The sequence below is a fragment of the Giraffa tippelskirchi genome, chromosome 12, assembly GCF_054371585.1.
Source record: "Giraffa tippelskirchi isolate mGirTip1 chromosome 12, T2T-mGirTip1v1.2.pri, whole genome shotgun sequence".
Classification (NCBI taxonomy): Eukaryota; Metazoa; Chordata; class Mammalia; order Artiodactyla; family Giraffidae; genus Giraffa; species Giraffa tippelskirchi.
The window spans coordinates 146,293,074-146,311,859 of NC_137286.1; the positions used below are offsets into that span (position 1 = coordinate 146,293,074).

Here is an 18,786-nt window from a genome sequence, read left to right on the forward strand (position 1 = left end):
ACATTGGAACATTAAAAATAATAATATCGAAAGATTTAATTTTAAAATATGACATCAGAAAGTCACGACAGATATTTTCAAAGCTGGATTTATTTTTGTGATGTTTGAATTCTCCATGTAAATCTGGGAATGCAATAGTAGTGGAAAGAAAAATATCTTTCCTTCTAGAAAAATTTTCACTTTCTTGATACGTGTAAGTGACTAAGTCACGGTAACTCTGAAAACACTCCAGGCCTGCCTCTTGGTTTCATGTGCCTCCATTCCCTTTTGCAAGTTGAAGACACTATCAAAGGTCACATCTCATGAAGCACTGCATGTATGTTATCGTTTTGGTAATTAAACAATATGCTGCTGCTGCTGCTGCGTCGCTTCAGTCATGTCCGACTCTGTGCGACCGCATAGACAGAAGCCCACCAGGCTCCGCTGTCCCTGGGATTCTCCAGGCAAGAACACTGGAGTGGGTTGCCATTTCCTTCTCCAATGCATGAAAGTGAAAAGTGAAAGTGAAGTCGCTCAGTCGTGTCCGACTCTTCGCGACCCCATGGACTGCAGCCTACCAGGCTCTTCTGTCCATGGGATTTTCCAGGCAAGAGTACTGGAGTGGGGTGCCATTGCCTTCTCCCTTAAACAATTAAACAATATAGCTCCCCATAGACATAACTAAGTCTGGACTTGTATCTTTTCGGAAGCAATTAGTATTTAAATTCGGCATTTCAATAGGTATAAGTAGGCAAAAAAATATGGAAAAGCAAGTTTAAGAAAGGAACTAAACAGTACTGTCACCTTTTACTGTTGTGTTAGCTGATTTAGTGTAGTGAGTCTTCAAAGTAGCTCTTACTATCCTGAGTTTACGGATGAAGAACATGGGCATAGGGGAGTTTAGGAATTCAGAGGTAAGAACAAAGGAAAAACTAAACTGACGTTCAGATTCAGTTCTGCAGTGATCTCAAGTCCATGCTCAGCCCATCCTATTATGCTTTAAGGGTTAATGCAATCAAAGTCTCAGTGAGAACACTCACAATGCAAAAAAAAAGAGATACGGGGCTTCACTGAGAGCGAAGGATGTAAATTAGAGACTATCATATCCTCCACGTGCAGTTCACAGGTCCAGCAGCATCTAAAAGTTCCCAAGACTTGACTTCCCCAGGGAGAATTCAGTGTAGGACATTCTGAATGATAACTTTTAAGTGTGTTTGTTCTGAGAAGCTGAAGTGGTTTTTGCCTTGTCTTCTGGGGAATTAGTGAGTGATGTGAACTAAAGAAAGCATTCAAGATTAAAGATGTTTTGATTAAGTGGAGCAGATCAACTGTTTACACTGAGAGTGCTCATCTTAAAATTTAGGAAATAAAAACTACATAGTGAGAAATGGTACAGACTCCGAGTAGGGAGAAGTAGTCATGAAGAAAATAATCTTTTGGACTGGTCCACAAAATATGATCAGAACAAACACCTCGAGGGATGGGAGGATTGGTGACTAATGCCCCTAAGGGTGGTGTCTTAACCAAAGGCTCAAATACCAAAATGGGGAGGATGAAGAGACAAGGAGAGGTCAAAGTTTAACTATTCACACTATACACACTTGGGGAAAATTTCTAACAGTCATGAAGAACGTACACCAACAAGATGATGGTAAAAATATAGGTCACTCGTGCATTCTTGCAGAGACTTGGAAAATCAACTTCGTTTTCTGTAAATCTGAGCCAAGAGTTCATTGTCTGTTTTGAGTTGAATAAAGTTCCCCAAAATTCATATGCTGACAACCTCATCTCAAGTATCTCAGAATGTCCCTCACATGGAAATAGGACCATCACAAATGCAAATAGTCAAGTAAAGATGAGAGCATTAGGGTGGGCCCTAATCCAGCACGACTGCTGTCCTTATCAAAAGGGGAATTTGGACACACACACGCCAAACACCAGTTGGAAGATGAAGGCAGAGACTAGGGTGATGCAGAGATCAAGGGAGGCAAGAACTTTCCAGCAACACATTCTCTCTCACAGCTTCAGAAGGAGCCACCCTTGATGGCAGACTAGCAGGCTCCAGGCTGTGAGACAGGACCTATTGCTTGAGTGCTGAGTGGCTCAGTTGTGTCCAACTCTTTGCGACCGCCTGGACTGCAGCCCGCCAGGCTCCTCTGTCCATGGGATTTCCCAGGCAAGAATACTGGAGTGGGTCATCATTTCCCACTGCAAGGGATCCTCCCAACCCAGGGATCGAATCCCCATCTCTTGTGTCTCCTGCACTGGCAGGCTGATTCCTTACCACTGCGCCACCTGGGAAGCCACTTATTGTTTAGGCCACCTCGTTTGCGGTCCTTTGTTATGGGTGCCCTTAGCAGATCAACAAAGTACCCCAGGATGTATTGCTCTTCTGACTTTCTATACAGATTGTATCATCAGAGCGGCATCCACATGCACTTTGCTTCTGAGATCAGAGTCAGTAGAATGCAGAGCTCTCTTCTGTCCCCCATGGAGCAGAGGTCCCTTTTTCTTAGTAACACGATTTTTTCAAAGTCAAAAAGTACAGCAACAAACTAACAATGGAATATTAGAAAAGGCAAGTATCTGAAATCCATTTATACTGTTTAATTTATTCTCAAATATTTCATATGAATGTTACGCCTTGGTAGATGATTTGTGATGTGTTTTGCAAATTTGAAAATAAAAAAATGGTATATGAATAAAGCAAACATAAAGTCTGAAAAAGATTTAGTAAAAATGTATGTTTCTCAAAAAAAAAAAAATTAAGCCGTTAATACTCTAGCAGCTCCTTTATTTTGTAGATAAAATGAAGACAGACTGTCATGTCTTTTTTTATCCTCACTTGCAGACACACATTGTAGAAAATCCTATGGACAGAGGAACCTGGTGGGCTACAGTCCATGGGGTTGCAAAGAGTCAGACATGACTGAGCGGCTGAGCACACACACATTAATACATGGACGGTAATTGTTCCTCAAGTCTGTGTATAAACAAATGAAGCAAAATAAAATCTTACGGACAACTCAGTATAATATATTTGCATAAAAAAGAAATGACGGGAGATGTGTTGAGATTCATAAATAATTCACATTATTTAAAATCATTCACCTGATGATTTTGAACTATGAAAAGTTTAAAAATAGATAAAAGACTCAATTTATTCCTTCCCAAATTAGGCTCTAGTTTGAAGGGTCTGCAGTCAATGCCAATTCTTTGCTACCTCCCTTTGATACCTGAATTTGTTACATATACAATGTACTAATTTTATAAGTACTGATTTTGTGTAAAAAATGAATTTGGTGAAGTGGTATATTGGATATGTGAAAAAAAATACGATGCAAACTCAAATTTTATTTTTCATTCAAAATCTCAATTTTCTTGAGAAATCAGATCTAACTTGGTTTTGTGTTATATAAATCTGGCCCAGTTTGAAGTAACAAGAAATTACTTTAATTCAGCTATTTATGGATTAAAGCATTGTATTTTATTTGTTGCTAAAGAAATCCAGACTATGTGATTCTTAGTAGTTTCTATTTCAATCTCATACAAAATCACATAAAAATGGTAAGTCTAAAGTTAAACTATCCATTATAACTGAACAGGCCCACCCAATATATTTGAAAGTAATCTTCTCAATTTAACTTATATTTATGGCTATGTCAAACTAATAATGTCTACCTAATATAGAAGGATGTCTAGAAATCTACCCTTTTACTATGTACCTAAATAACTAAAAAAATGGTAACAATTCTTAAATGAATTTTAATAAAAGTTCTGAGACTACATAGCAAAGAACAGTACATATTTAGAATAAATACAACAGTAGAAACATTCTTCAGTGAGAGTTGCATGGAAATCACCATTATTCTGCTAGTTGAGCAAAGTTCTTTTACAAAGTTATTTTTCTTTTTCTCTGTAATGGAAGTGAAAGAAGAACTAGTTGTACCTGATCATCAGCTAAGTAATTATTACTTATTGGGCATTTTCTGCGATACTGCCACTCTTAACTGCCACCAACTTTGACCTAATGAAGATAGTATAGTATGTTTCCCCCCAAAAAAGATGTCATACACATACACATCAAATAGAAGACACAATTCAGTTTGGGAAATGCTAAAATGTGACTGTCAGATTCAAGAGCCATGGTCTTTTCTAAGTACTGGGCTAATTGTTTTGCACACTTACCTCATGGACACTTGCAAGATCTCTTTAGGTGAATATCACCACCTTCATTAACATACAGATGAAGAAACCAAAGAGGAGAATGACTAAACGATGCACATGGGGTCACAGAAGTAGTGATGTTACAAACACCGCACATTCCACCATCTGTCTTCTCTGCACTTCACCATTAAAAGACAGAGCAAGATGGAGAAAGACATTTTGCCATGGGTGAAATTACTCTATGAGATACCCTGCAGCAGCAACCAGTACTTGTTAAAAACGTGGACCAGGGATTCTTCAGACAGATGTTTCAACTAGAAATGATTAGGAGACTGGAAATACCATTTGAAATCCTAGGAGCTCAGGAATAGAACCTCTCAGCCTGAATCCGTCTTTTAAAATGGAAAGTCAAGTTATCTTTCACTTTTTACTTCCTCCACATGCTCCTTACTCTTCATTTCATTTCATTTCGATGATTTGATAAGAAAAGGCAGGCTGCATTTGCTTCTAAGTCTGTCTGTATTTCTTTCTATTTCATTAAAAAGTGAAAATCAACTGTGAAAGCAATGATTGGTTTGCATGGGACTAAATTCTTGAGAAATTTGATACATTTCATTTTCTTTTGATGGGATGGTGGGGGGAATCTGCCTATAACAGGGACTGAGCCCCACTAACAAAGTACTCCCATGCCACCAAATATATATAATCAAATCTTATTTATAGCAATACAACAGTTATTTTTCCTCCTGAGCAAACTGTCTGTTTCTATGACATTATTTTGGAATTGGTTCTGGTTATAGATCCTAGCTCCCCAACTTACTTGAACTTGGGTAACTCTTTCCCCTCCAAGTCTCAGTTTTCTCACATGTGATGTAGGACCAGTAAAAACTACATTTAAGATGAAAGGGAATAAAAATACAAAAGCACCTACTGTGTCTTAACAGTCAAAGAAAATGAGTATATATTAATATATATGTTGTTGTTGAACACTCAAGAGAAATGTGAGTATATATATAATCGTAAAGGAAGTCAGTCCTGAATGTTCATTGGAGGGACTGATGCTGAAGCTGAAGCTCCAATATTTTGGCCACCTGATGTGAAGAACTGACTCACCGGAGAAGAACCTGATGCTGAGAAAGATTGAAGGCAGGAGGAGAAGGGGATGACAGAGGATGAGACGGTTGGATGGCATCACTGACTCAATGGACATGAGTTTGAGCAAACTCCAAGAGTTGGTGATGGACAGGTAGGCCTGGCGTGCTGCAGTCCATGAGGTTGCAAAGAGTCAGACACAACTGAGTGGCTGAACTGAACTGAACTGGTACATATATATACGTGTATATATAATTGGCAAGAGAACTGCCATGAATCTGGATGCATAAGTAAGGTCAGGACACTTTTTAATCATAAAACATAACTTTAACTTCCTAGAAACCACAACCATTTAAATAAACACACCTAGTGGGTGAGGGTCACCTTGGCATAAGGGCACATTCAGTGATTCTCTTCTCACATATCTTCTCAACAAGTTAAAAAATAATTTTAGAGGCAGATTCATGGTTTTGTACCTAAACAGTTTTGCTTATTTCTTCCTACTAACACTGCTGTCTCATTTGTGCTTACTCACAGTCCAGAATAAGCTCTTAATTTAAATACAGAGATTTTAGTCCATCTCATTTTATAGATGAAAGAACTGGGTTCTTAAGAGACTAAAGATAACACAGGTCGCCAGTGAATGCGCGAATAATGTACTTCTCCTGGTTTCTGGTTGAGTTCTTTCTCTGTCGCACTGTGTACCCTTGGTTTATTATTCAGTGTCCTCCTGATATACTGTTGTATTTAGGAGGCCTATACAATTAAGCACACCTTTATGAAAAGCATAAATAAGATGCAATTTTCAACACAATGTCTGGGTTCAATAAATTTTGGTGGAATGAATTAGTACAGCTTTACGGTGGAAAATATGAGGTACATTTGCTCATCCGTAATTCTTGGTAAGAGCCTTTATTACTCATCTTTGAGTCTGTGAGACTTAAAACAGTAGGAAGCACAGGAGTGTCTCTGGTAGAAGCTATGCTATATGTAATTTACATTTTAAAACTTCCAGGACCTTGCAAATGTTAATCATGGTGGACATCTGTTTGATAATGGATGATTCAAATCTGATTTCCATTTCTCAACTGAGAACCTCATTCAAACGGAAAGCAGAATGAACACAGACCAAAGAGGGCAGGATTAAAGACTTGGGAGTCAAACACTCAGTTTAAATACCAGCTCTGCCACCCACTTTCTAGTATGTGAGCAAAGTACTTCACATCTCCAGGTTGTCAGGCATGTATGTACACACGTGTTTGTACGTGTATATGTATTATGTGTGAGGATACCTACAATTTATGTGTATATTTCTATATACACAGATATTACATATATATACACACATATATATAACTGAAATATCAGAACCAATAATATTTCATAGAAATGTTTGAGAATTTAGATTAGATGATGTATATATGAAATAACTCATGATGTTTGCTATACAAAAAAGCTCAACAACTCGCAGCTTTAATTTTTGAAATTACATGATGTTTATATTTGGAATCACTTTGCATTTGGGAGGTTTTTCTTTTCCTAATCGCCCTGATTTTTACATGTTGTGTGCTGAGCCCTGGCCTGTACCCCACCCCCACCGCCCCCCCATGGTCATGGACACAGTCTCTCTCCTTAGCCTCCCCCCCCCCGTAACTTTCTTCCTTTCCTCACATGTTATTTTTTATTTTCTTTATTTGTATGGGCCGGAAGCTAGGAAGAAGCTAGTACGGTCATTATGGATTAATGATCAATAATAATAAGGCCTTCCCTTGTAGCTCAGTCGGTAAAGAATCTGCCTGCAATGCAGGAGACCCAGGTTCAATTCCTGGGTCGGGAAGATCCCCTGGAGAAGGAAATGGCAACCCATTCCAGTATTCTTGCCTGGAGAATCCCATGGACAGATCAATAATAAAGGAGAAAGAAGGGATAAAAAATTGGAACACTGAGAAAGTTTGGTGAGTTTTAGAGACTGTCTAAATAATGATTATACTGAATATAAGTTACCTGTCTAAAGCCACATATCATGGCTATAAAAACTGAAATTGTAAATATGCCTAATTTTTAAGTATGTAACATTTCAATAGAATTACTAACCCCAAGACAACTATTTTTAAGACTTCTGGTATGTTTCATTTGAGACTACTAAATAATTCCTTTGTAGTAGTGGATTTGTGAAGAGTACCTTATATGAATATACTAATATACCAAGTATCTTATTTAAATGAAAAAAAATTCCAAGAGCTGGAATTAATGGCTTGTAATGAACTTTAGCGAGAAGTATTAATTTTAACTTTGCACTCATAAATTAAAATGGATAATTTCAATAGATTAAAATGGATAATTTCATTTTGAACTTTATGCCTTATTGTAGTAAAAATTTATTTGCATTTTCTGATATTTGACCATGTATTTCACCTATAATTACTTTGCTTCCTTGAGTATATCCACTTTTCAGACTAGTTAAATATTTTCAATTAAAAATGGGCTGCTTCTGTTCTGTACTGAATATTTTATTGTTTTTAAAGGCCTTCTATTTATTGAGAAAACTCTCATCAAAATGTCTATTGAGGAGGAAGGAGGGAATTTCAATTTTTTCACAATATCGATCCTTAAATATAAAGTAAAAAAAATCATTAGCTACAAATTATTATAAACCGAAATAGTGTTTGATTTGAAAACCTATTTTCCTTTGGTTGCATTTATTCTTGACTCTAACACTTTGTGACTTAATGTTCTCTTAGCAAACAACTCGACTCCTCCCTATGCCACCTTCGGCACAGCAGCAAATCCAACCCTCACAACATAAAACATCCGGGGAGAAGTCCTCTCCGTTCTTACCCCACCCACTCATCTTCCCAGTGTCCAGTGTAATATGCAAGCCAATTCATTGATAAAATTTCCACCCTTTTCATGCAATTAGCATCAATGCCAGACACACTGTTCCACATTTTGGCTGTTAGTTTTGTCTGTTTAGTTTATAAACATATTTTTCTGGGAAATCTCAAGTCAATTCATAAAGGCTATCCTCATAATTTTGTAATAGCAATTACTTACCATTTCATTATATAAATGTGTCATAACTTATTGAACCAGTCTCCTGATGATAGAAATTTAGGTTATTTCCTATCTTTCCTTATTACAAAAAAAAATAATATAATGACTTATCTTTGGACATACATAATTTCTCAAGTGTGCTGGTATATACAAACTGTTGATCAAGGGATATACAGGGTTAAAATTCAGGAGATAAATACCAAATTACCCTCCAAAGGTGTTGTGCCACAGTACATACCCAAAAGCCATCACAATCTACTTTTCAAGTGTCTACTTGCTATCTTGTGCTCTGGGGTTCAGTCAGGGAAAGTTCTGTAACCACTTACCATAGTACTAACTGGGGTCACTTTTCTGGTTTCAGAGGCCATTTCCTCAAGAGGCCTAACCTTGATAAAGGGAGCAGAATCACATGGTATAATATTCAACTATCCTGGATCAACTTGGGTATGAGTCTGCTCACAGACCCTCCTTTCTAAAACAACTGAAAGGTCATACTGAGCAATAACCCTCCTGGACAGTCTAAGAATCTCGTCCCGGGATGATGGAGGGAACAGGGTGAAGGAACATCTGGAGAAACATCACTGTTTTGTTTCTAGTTAAAACAGGTTGATGACCTGTGTTCATTTCAGTGGGCTTACACTGACTGAGAAGGGAGGGTTCCTAAAACCATGCAGCCATCTGGAGTAAAATACACAAGGAAATCACAACAGACTGTGAACTGTAGTAAGCGCACAGTGACCAATTCAACTGGTCCCATGTATCTCTGTTTGAGAGGAAGTCACACTGCATTACTTACTAACTCAGGAAAAGAGTTTATATACATACATACACACACACACACACACACACACACACATACACATACACAATGGTTGATGACACTGTCAAGATTGAGAGTATGAAAGTTTGGAGTCACCAGATTTGATTTAAATTTGGTTCTTTCACTTACTATGCAAATGACATTAGCTAACTTGTTAAATTTCCTTGATTTTTAATTTCACTCTCCAGAAGTAACGGTGTGAGCTGCAAGTACTAAAATTAATACAGACAACAGAAAGTTTAAAATATCAATTGCTATTACAAAGCTCATTATGAGAAGCATCCTCTATCCACCCCCTTCTGACTCACCGGTCTCGTTTCTCAGAAACAAGCACTATCACCCATTTTAGTTGTTTCTTTTAATATCTACAGCTATATTTCTTAAAAAGAACCCTTAAAAACTAATTCTTAAAATACACATTTTAGGAATTTTCTACTCATTTTCCATTATGGGGATGGATATTCTGCCCTCTCAAGCAATATCTTACTTAAATTAAAAATTAACTTGCACAATTTATAACCAATTAAATATTGTTCCCTGCTGAACCCAAACATTGTAATATGTTTTTATTGCAATGACAAATTGTACAACATACAAATTTGTTTTTCTTAGAATTAACAATTGGCTTGAATCTCTTCATTTGCTTATTTTTTTTTTAACGTATCCATTGTGAAAACTTCCCAAAGACAACTGTAAAAGCTCTATCATCTAATCCACTTATTTTCAAATGCACCAGACAACCTATAATTTCTACTTTTTTTACTTGCTCTTTGTTTTATTTTGTTTTGCTTTTTGGAGTACTTCACCCTGGAATTTTCTAGTCCGGCCCCCACAGAGAACTTCTTTTTCTTCTTGCTAAACTCCCTGTTTCCTTTCATGATTTACTTCATTGTTTTGGTTGTGCATCATGGCAAATACTGAAAGAGAGCAAAAACTTCTTTTAGAATTTTACATACTTTTCCAAAAGTAACTTTATTTTTATTGCACTCTTATTGATAATTTGGCTAGCTATATAATTCTAAAATATTTTTCCTTCAGAAATTTAAAGGCCTTTGTTCTGTCTCAGCTTCCAGCATTGCTCTTAAGACAAATAATCAAATCTGGTACATTTGCACGAAACCTTTTTTTTTTTTAGATGTTGTTGGTTCTCACTATTATGCTTGAAACCATGAAATTGTGTGGTCATGTGCCTTTCCCTTATCCCCTGTTCTGCTTGCATGGTGGTCTTTTTAACTTGAAGATGTGTGTTTTCCAATCCTGGCATATATTATTGAATTTTTTCTTTCTTTGATAATATTCCATTTATTTTCTTTTGGTTTCCCTTTCTGAAATTCCAAGTAATTAGATCTAGGACTTCCTACATTGTTTTATATCATTTACTAATATTTTCTATACTATTGCCTATCTCTTTCATTTTCATCATACTTTTTGGGAAATTCCCTCAACTTTAGACTATAATTCCTCTGTTAATTTTTTTCAGTGATTGTAGTCCCAGCTTCCAAGAGTTCTTTTTCAGTTGTCTGACAATTTATTTTACATCTTATCCTGCCCTTATCTTTTATTGCAGCGGTATTTATCTTAAGCCAGTTGTCTGTTGTGGGCTCCCGGGTTTTAGCATCATTAGGTCTTTTGTTGGGGTTATTGGATTTATCCAAAGAAGAATTTTACAGTCTCTAACTTTGGGGAATACACACCCGGCCACAGGCATTCTCAGGTAAAATGATAAGAGATAGGGAACCCTGCCTTTCAGGGTATCAAATGCGATACAATCACTGTATTTTTATTTCTAAACTTCACCCTGGAATCGAGATACCTCAAGCCTCACTTCCTCTGTATCACTTACCCCAGAGAATAAACTGAAGGAGGGAAAAATGGGAGCAAGAATGCTCCCTGGATGTTTAGGCCCCGACCTGTGGGTCTAACTGATGCGCAAAGAGACTTTCAATCAGTCTTCCGATTATCAGTCCCACACCTGGCCTACATAATCCACAGAAAGTGGCTTTTTGTAGACCTTTTTTTTCACATTGTATGACAAGCTTTAAAGACATTTCTCTCATTTAAACTTTGTGTCAGGCATCTGAAAAAATACACATTACTCCCTTTTGCAGACAGTGAAAGAGATATCAGTTCAGTTGCTCAGTCGTGTCCCACTCTTTGCAACCCCGTGGGCTGCAGCACTGCAGAACTCTAGGCTTCCCCGTCCATCAACAACTCCCGGAGTTTACACAAACTCATGTCCATCGAGTCGGTGATGACATCTAACCATCTCATCCTCTGTTGTCCCCTTCTCCTCCTGCCTTAGATCTTTCCCAGCATCAGGGTCTTTTCAAATGAGTCAGTCTCTTCACATCAAGTGGCCAAAGTTTTGGAGTTTCAGCTTCAGCATCAGTCCTTCCAATGAATATTTAGGACTGATCTCCTTTAGGATGGACTGCTTTGATTTCCTTGCAGTCCAAGGGACTCTCAAGAGTCTTCTCCAACACGACGGTTCAAAAACATTAATTCTTCGGCCGAAGAAGAGAGAGATGCTCAAGGTCAAAACACTGTAAACGGTGGTGGTAAGATCCAAACTCAGCTTTGTCCAGTCAGGAAGCTTATGCAACCAACTTCTGTGTGGAATCACCACCCTCACAAGAATGTAGAGCGGATGTGCCTCACCTAATGCGCTCCCAGCGCAAGCTGGACTCAATGTTGCTGTTTTCTTTCAAAAAAACTTGAATTTAAATAAATTCAAACCATTTATTGCAGTTCAGTTCATTTCAGTCGCTCAGTTGTGTCTGACTCTTTTCGACCCCATGAATTGCAGCACGCCAGGCCTCCCTGTCCATCACCAACTCCCAGAGTTCAAACCCAAACCCATGTCCATCGAGTCAGTGATGTTACTGCAGTTAGCCCCAGGAAAGTACTCAAGATAAGGGCATGCATCGCAACAGAACGCACTTGCTTTTGCAATATTAGCAGATTATGTTCCCTGGTAGCTCAGTCAGTAAAAGAATCTGCCTGCAGTGCAGGAGACCCAGGTTGGGAAGATCCCCTGGAGAAGGGAATGTCTAACCACTCCAGTAATCTTGCCTGGAGAATTCCACGGACAGAGGAGCCTGGTGGGCCACAGTCCATGGGGTTGCATATGACAAGACACAACTTAATAACTAAATCACCACCATGCAACCTAAGGCAGTGCATTGCACAAAGTTCATATGCCAAGTCTATGAGATGAGAGCAGTACATGTGTATATATGTGAGCTTGTGTAATACATATTTATAATTACAATCCAAAATGGACTATGTTTACAGTCATGCTCAAGTATAAAACAACACAGAATTTGGCACTGATCATAATATGTGCAAGCATTTTCAAACAGAAGCAAAACACTGGCTTAGAAAGAAAGGAAATGAGAATGTAACATAACTGTCCCCACAATTTACTCCAAAGCCAAGCCCCTAACTGAGGACAAACAAAAACAAGGATGACTTTCAGCACAGGAAAACACAAACAGATGCTCTTACGAAAACGCTAGTGCAAATCCTGGGAGGCTTTACTTTTGTTTTAATTTTTCCATTGAGAGCTTATATTTGGTGATAGATTTGTAGCAGAGGGAAAGGAGTTGCTAGTTTCTGTTCCAGCGGATACGCACTGTGGATGTGCAAGGCAGGGAAGGGGCAGAGTGGGGGCAGGGGACAGGATGTCTGGAGCTGGAGAGGCAGAAACAGCTGAGGAGCCATCAGCAGCTTAACTCCACAGGGAATCTGAGCTCCAGCTCCAGCGGCACAAGTGACTGCAGCGTACACATCTGGATAAATGACAAGTCATTCCCTTTAAGGACACATTCTCAGTATCCTGCTCAACTGCAGAGGAAGAGAAAGCCAATGTCTGTGGTATTCCGGAACACAGAATTCAATCCTTAGTGGCAATAAAACGCCTGAAGAATACTCTCCCCGACGTCTACGTGGGAGGGAAAGTCAAATTATTCGTCAGGAATGTAAGCAGAACTCTGCTCCCTTCCCGACATTATAAATTTCTTCCTTCACCTCATATTTCTTTTTCTGGGAATAGAGGATGGGTACAGTATAAGGACATGCAGCTCAGCAAGACAGATTATACTGGCAGTTACTTCATGAAGCCTAATAAGGGTTCTTATTACACTTAGATTTCTCACTTGGATTCCTTTGAAGTAGATGAGTTCTATCCTGCAAAGATTTCACGGTCACATTCATTTCTTCATGCTCACTGCTGCCCTAGACCCCTCACGAGAGCCTCTCTCCATGCAAACTGAAATGCTGCCCAGACCCCTCACAAGAGCCTCTCTCCATGCAAACTGAAATGCAGCATTTGAGGCAGTCTTTTTCATTTGATAACTGGAAAGCAAGATTAATCCCAAGCAAAGCATCATCATCCAGAAAAAAACAAAAGAATGGATTTTCTAAATGAGAAGATGTTAGCTCTAGCCCCTACACACACAGAACAGGCTATGGGATAATGGTGCATGTCCTCAGGCAGCTTCTAGGATTGGCTACAAGATGGCCTTCAATTCTTTGACCTTCCTATCTTCTAACCTAAAAACATCAATCATTTGTATCTGAATGCAATTGCTTAATTGTTCAGCATACCTGGTGAGAGAATTTTGTCCTGAAGCTTTTAGATTAAGCACAATCATATGATTATTCTGATACTTGTCCATTCAGGTAGGCTAAGGTAAATCTAATCTGGCAAATAATTTCCCTAATTTCGTGAGTCACATAAATGATGCTTCCAGGATCAGTGATGAAGAGATTTAGCTAGATGTTAGGAATAGTGGGGCTTTTTCATTAGTGGTGGCTGTTTCATTGTGGAATCTCCTCCCTTTCGAAACAGAGCCCAACTATCACTACCCATCTGAAAATTCCATACTCCTTCCGTCCACGCCCCCTAGCCAGGTACAGCCCAAGGACTTAGTCTCTGCCAGCCAGAAGCACTCAGTCCCTACTGTGGACAGGAAGCGAATGAGATGAAGCAGAGGGAAGGGGTGGAACCACTTCTGGTGAATGTCTGCAGTGGCAGCAGTGACCACTGCTCCAGAGATGGAGATGTGACCTCTTCCTACAGCTAGGTGTTGTGAGAACGCTGCATTGTCCGCAACCGCATAGCTTTCAATCCGGGTTAGCCGGCTGCCCTAGAGTTTCTGTTCTGTTAGCTTCTGTTAGCCCTAGAGTTTCTAGTAGCCTTAAATGCAATATACTCTCATGTTTATATTAGCCACACAAGTGGGTAATACCTGTTGCTTGCAAATGAGAACTCTGACTGATATTCTGTGTTTTCTGTTTGCTCCAAAATATTTTTATTTTGGGGACTTCTAGACCACAAAGACACACAATGATTCCTGATTTTGGAAATGTATGTTATTCTAATACAAATAATTAGACTCTCTCCCCAATTGTTTGTATGGATATGTGTATTTTCTGGATGACAGCAAAGAAAGGATGAATAGGGTCAATTTTCTGCCATCTAGAAAATGCTTGTATAAATTTTTTATACCAAGATAACGATGGGACCTTAGAAAGTCATGATTGAATTTGCTTCTAGGGAATAGTCTACCCTTAGGGAAAAATATATTGCTTCCATTTTTCTCCATTACATCTGGAATCAAGGTATTCTTGCTGGGGAAAAAGAGTGCTTCTTATGGGAGACCACAACTACCCCTTAAAGTCACTGTCTTTGTTTTTGGCCAAAGGTTTGTTTTATGAACATTCCCTCAGTTACTTCTATCTGATCTCCTGAAATGGATCAGTCCCTAACATGGGCAAGAACACAGCTAAAGCAGAGAGCACATAGGCTGGCGAAGGAAAGAAAAGACAACCAAGTGAGAGTCTTTGTCTTCAATAATATTATGGTAGCATCTTGAGGGCAGATTAACATTAAATAATATGAATAAAAAACAACCTTTATTATAAGAGAAATACATGCCATTTCAGGCAGATTCTTTACCGTCTGAGCCACCAGGGAAGCCCCAAGAGAACTATATGCCAAGTGCCTCTCTGGTTACCAGGTGAGAGGTGCTTTGTAGGGAGATGGGCAAAAATTCACCACATTCTCTCTGGATCAAAGCCTTCAGCTTGACTGCCTGTTAACAGAGCAGCTGTCTGATCACAAACGTGCTTCACAAGATCACTTATACTGGGAAGGAGACGAGGAGACAGTCACCATGGCAAATGTATCACTGCAGCCTCTAAGGAAATGTCTGCTGGAAGAAAATCCTTTTGAAAAATCTCATCATTCTCTTATAAAATTGGTTTCCATTACTTGGAAGCTAGAGTGGAATCAAGTCTTAACTTGGATGTGGCTTTCAGAAACTCTTCTGAGCGATTTCACTTTTTAAGAAACCCAGACTAGTCCTTCAACAACTCTTTTCCTGCACCATTTAAAACCCTTTTGGCATATTACAATCCCTACCAGCTACTGGCGGTAAATCATTCAAGGTCTACTGCATAAGGACTTAGTGCCAAACATAGAACATTTCTAATGAAAGTTTTCACCAGACCTCAGATGTGACTAGAAAGGACTCCGTGTGAGTAAAAGCACCTATAACCATATCACGTAACTCCCTGGTGGCTCAGCTGGTAAAGAAACTTCCTGCAATGTGGGAGACCCGGGTTCGATCCCCGAGTCGGGAAGATCCCCTGGAAATGGGAATGGCTTCTCACTCCAGATTCTTGCCTGGAGAATTCTACGGACAGAGGAGCCTGGCAGGCTACAGTCCATGGGGTCACAAAGAGTCGGACACGACTGATCGACCTTCACATGCATAACCACATCACAGACATAACCAAGCTGCTAGAAATCCATCCCCTGTTGGAAGAGCTGACAACTGCTCATTAGCTAACAACCCCCCAGATCAGCTCGGTCTTGGTAAACATTCTTATTTCTTAAATTCATCACCCTCAACTTCATCATCATCTTTTGATAAATATCACCACCACCACCATCATCAATACAGTCATTATAGCTTAGCATTTACATTCAACCAATGATAGGGGTTTTCAAGCCCCCTCCCTCCCAAAGGCACTAAGAGAACAAAAACTCTAGATTAGGGCACTCTTTCTTTGATTTTTCTTTTTTTCTTCCTTGGCCATGCGGCACAATTTGCAGAATCTCAGTTCCCTGACCAGGGATCCAACTGGTGTCCCTTGCAATGAGGTATAGAGTTCTAACCACTGGACTGCCAGGGAATTCCCAAGTCTCCCTTTCAATTAACTGTTCAAAAAATATTTATTTAGTCTCCTAAGCAATAAAAATTATGACTCTGCCTTCAAAGGAACTTAAGTGCAGTGTTGTCCAATAGAATTTTCTATAATGATGGAAATGCTCTATTATCAGCATCAAACCATGACCTATGTGTGGCTTTTGAGTGCTTGAACTGTGGTTAGTGCCACTGAGAAAATTATTTTTTTTATTTTATTTAATGCTACTTAATTAAATTTAAATTTTAAAAAGAAAACATGACTATCAACTGCTCTCTCAGACACAATTCAGGGTCAGTGGACTATTGCTAAGAAGGTAATTTTAGAGAAGGTCACAAAATATTTCTCATTATACTATTTTCTGCTCTTTTAACATGTGTTGTTTAGGATAGAAAAAATATGGTTATTTTATAAATTTCCATTTCGTGATGAAACAATTGAAAAGTTACTGTTAGTAAATGAACAGATTGTGAGTTTTATCCACATTAACTAATTCTTTTTGGTTTTATATGTAAAAATATAGAAGGAACATATTATACATTTATATGTATATTTACATCATCTATAAAATATGATATAAAAGCACATCATTAATTTGATGCCTATTCCTGTGATGACACGCTCACTGAGATTTAACAATTTGGTCAAATTTGGCAGTCACTGGCATCCAATGAGAAGGAGATGGTAGGCTATCAGTTATCTTAAGATGCTGTGTAGACAGCCCACTTCTGAGTTTTTATATAAAGCTAAGCTTTACAGCATCAATACAATTCTATAAAAATCAGCATGGACACTTAGTATCTATCTTGTGTGGAATACTAGTATAAAAAAATGCTTTTCCCAGTTGTTATGTCTCTGCGGGTTTTATTTGCTTGGGAATGATTGAATCTAGGTATTAGGAAATTATTTCACGAAAGGCCACTTCAAATGACAATGACTTTTCTACACTTTATCTTTTCAAATAATGTGATTCCTCCTTCTGAAATGCTCAGTAACTTACCACTCACAAACAGACGTTATAGTAGTTATGTTGTTGTTTAGTCGTGTCTGACTCTTTGAGACCCCATGGACTGTAGCCCACCAGGCTCCTCTGTCCGTGGGATTTCCCAGACAAGAATATTGGAGTGGGCTGCCATTCCCTTCTCCAGTAGGTCTTTCCGACCCAGGAATCGAACCCTCTTCTCCTGCAACGGCAGGTGGATTCTTCACGACTGAACCACTTGGGAAGCCCTTATGGTAGTATGTTTACCTTATTTCTCTACTACACTACAAGCAACTTGAGAGAACAGGCTGCATCTTGCTCATCATTGTGTTATCCTTATAGGATAAGAGAGAGCCCTGCTAGCAGCAGACAGGTGGACGTGTTTCTAGAACTGAATGAAGTATGGTACTGTGATACTGTACCAAACTCATAACCCTCTTTTTATAATGTTCCTTTTAACCTAGTGTGAAATATACACATTCATGAAGGAAAAAGTCCAGAGAAATGTCCATGAACATATCAAATGCTTTTCTCATCATTTTGGGGGAATCTATGTTCTAGGAGGGTTTGCATGGAGGATTTTATAAAAAGAAGAAGAAATATCTTACGAATCTATGACAAAACCCAGATGTTCAACAGAAGTTTCAAACAGTATTCTCAAGAGTACTCCTAAATACTACTTCCTATGGAAACAGGTGGGGAGACAGGCTTTAAAAAAAAAAAAAGCATGCTTTTTCTATAACTATCAATGTTCGTTTATACCCAATTAGTTAATAAGAAGCATGTTTGGTAGCAATAGAATACTTTTATTGAAAACAGTGCCTTATATGAGACAACTTTAGTTGGATTTCAAAGCAAGAGAAACAGGCCTTTTACATGGACTGATACAAAAAGTCCCCAGCCAGAATAAACAACTAGGACCCTAATTTTGTCAATCCTTCCATACCAAAAAATTAAAAACTCTTTGAATTTTACCTCAATTAAACTACCTTAATCTGTACACACCTTAATAAAGTTATATTTTAATCCTGTAATAAACTCACATGCTATAAACTGTACCTTGATTAGGTAATAAGGATCTAAAAACAAAACAAAATGTCCAAAAGGAATGGTGACCACATTCAACTCAGCCATTTACATTTGAATTTGGAGAATTTTTGATGCCTGCATTCTCCCTCTTTTCTGCTCTCTCCTGGTAGAGATATTAATAAAGAGTGACATTCCCAAAACAGGATGAAAAAACCAGAAGGAATGAACCCTAAAAAACAAACAGATGGCAATAACAGCAATAAAACAGAGGCTGGGGCAATACACAGTCTAAAAAATATGTCAGATGTGAGCCATAAACACAAACGAAGTCCTCAGCTCCTGAATTATGCTGAGATCCAGGATGAAGTATTGAGGCTTTGAGAGCCTTAGAAATTAATTTTGAAGGTTCTTTGTCAAGATTTGATGAACCAGTAGGGGAAACAACATA

At 38.5% G+C, this 18,786-nt stretch overlaps 2 protein-coding genes across 2 annotated transcripts in view; both read right to left on the reverse strand.

Moving 5' to 3' along the window:
• NALF1 (NALCN channel auxiliary factor 1) overlaps positions 1-18,786 on the reverse strand; it is a 588,087-nt gene that overhangs the window by 426,226 nt on the left and 143,075 nt on the right. The gene's annotated exons all lie outside the window — the stretch shown is intronic.
• The window catches only part of LOC145530315 (uncharacterized), a 40,748-nt gene continuing 31,843 nt past the window's right edge, over positions 9,882-18,786 (reverse strand). The window contains exon 5 of the mRNA XM_081551425.1: positions 9,882-10,029. Within this exon, the coding sequence (XP_081407551.1) occupies positions 10,018-10,029 (12 nt within the window). The 3' untranslated portion in view covers positions 9,882-10,017. The remainder of the gene's footprint in view (positions 10,030-18,786) is intronic.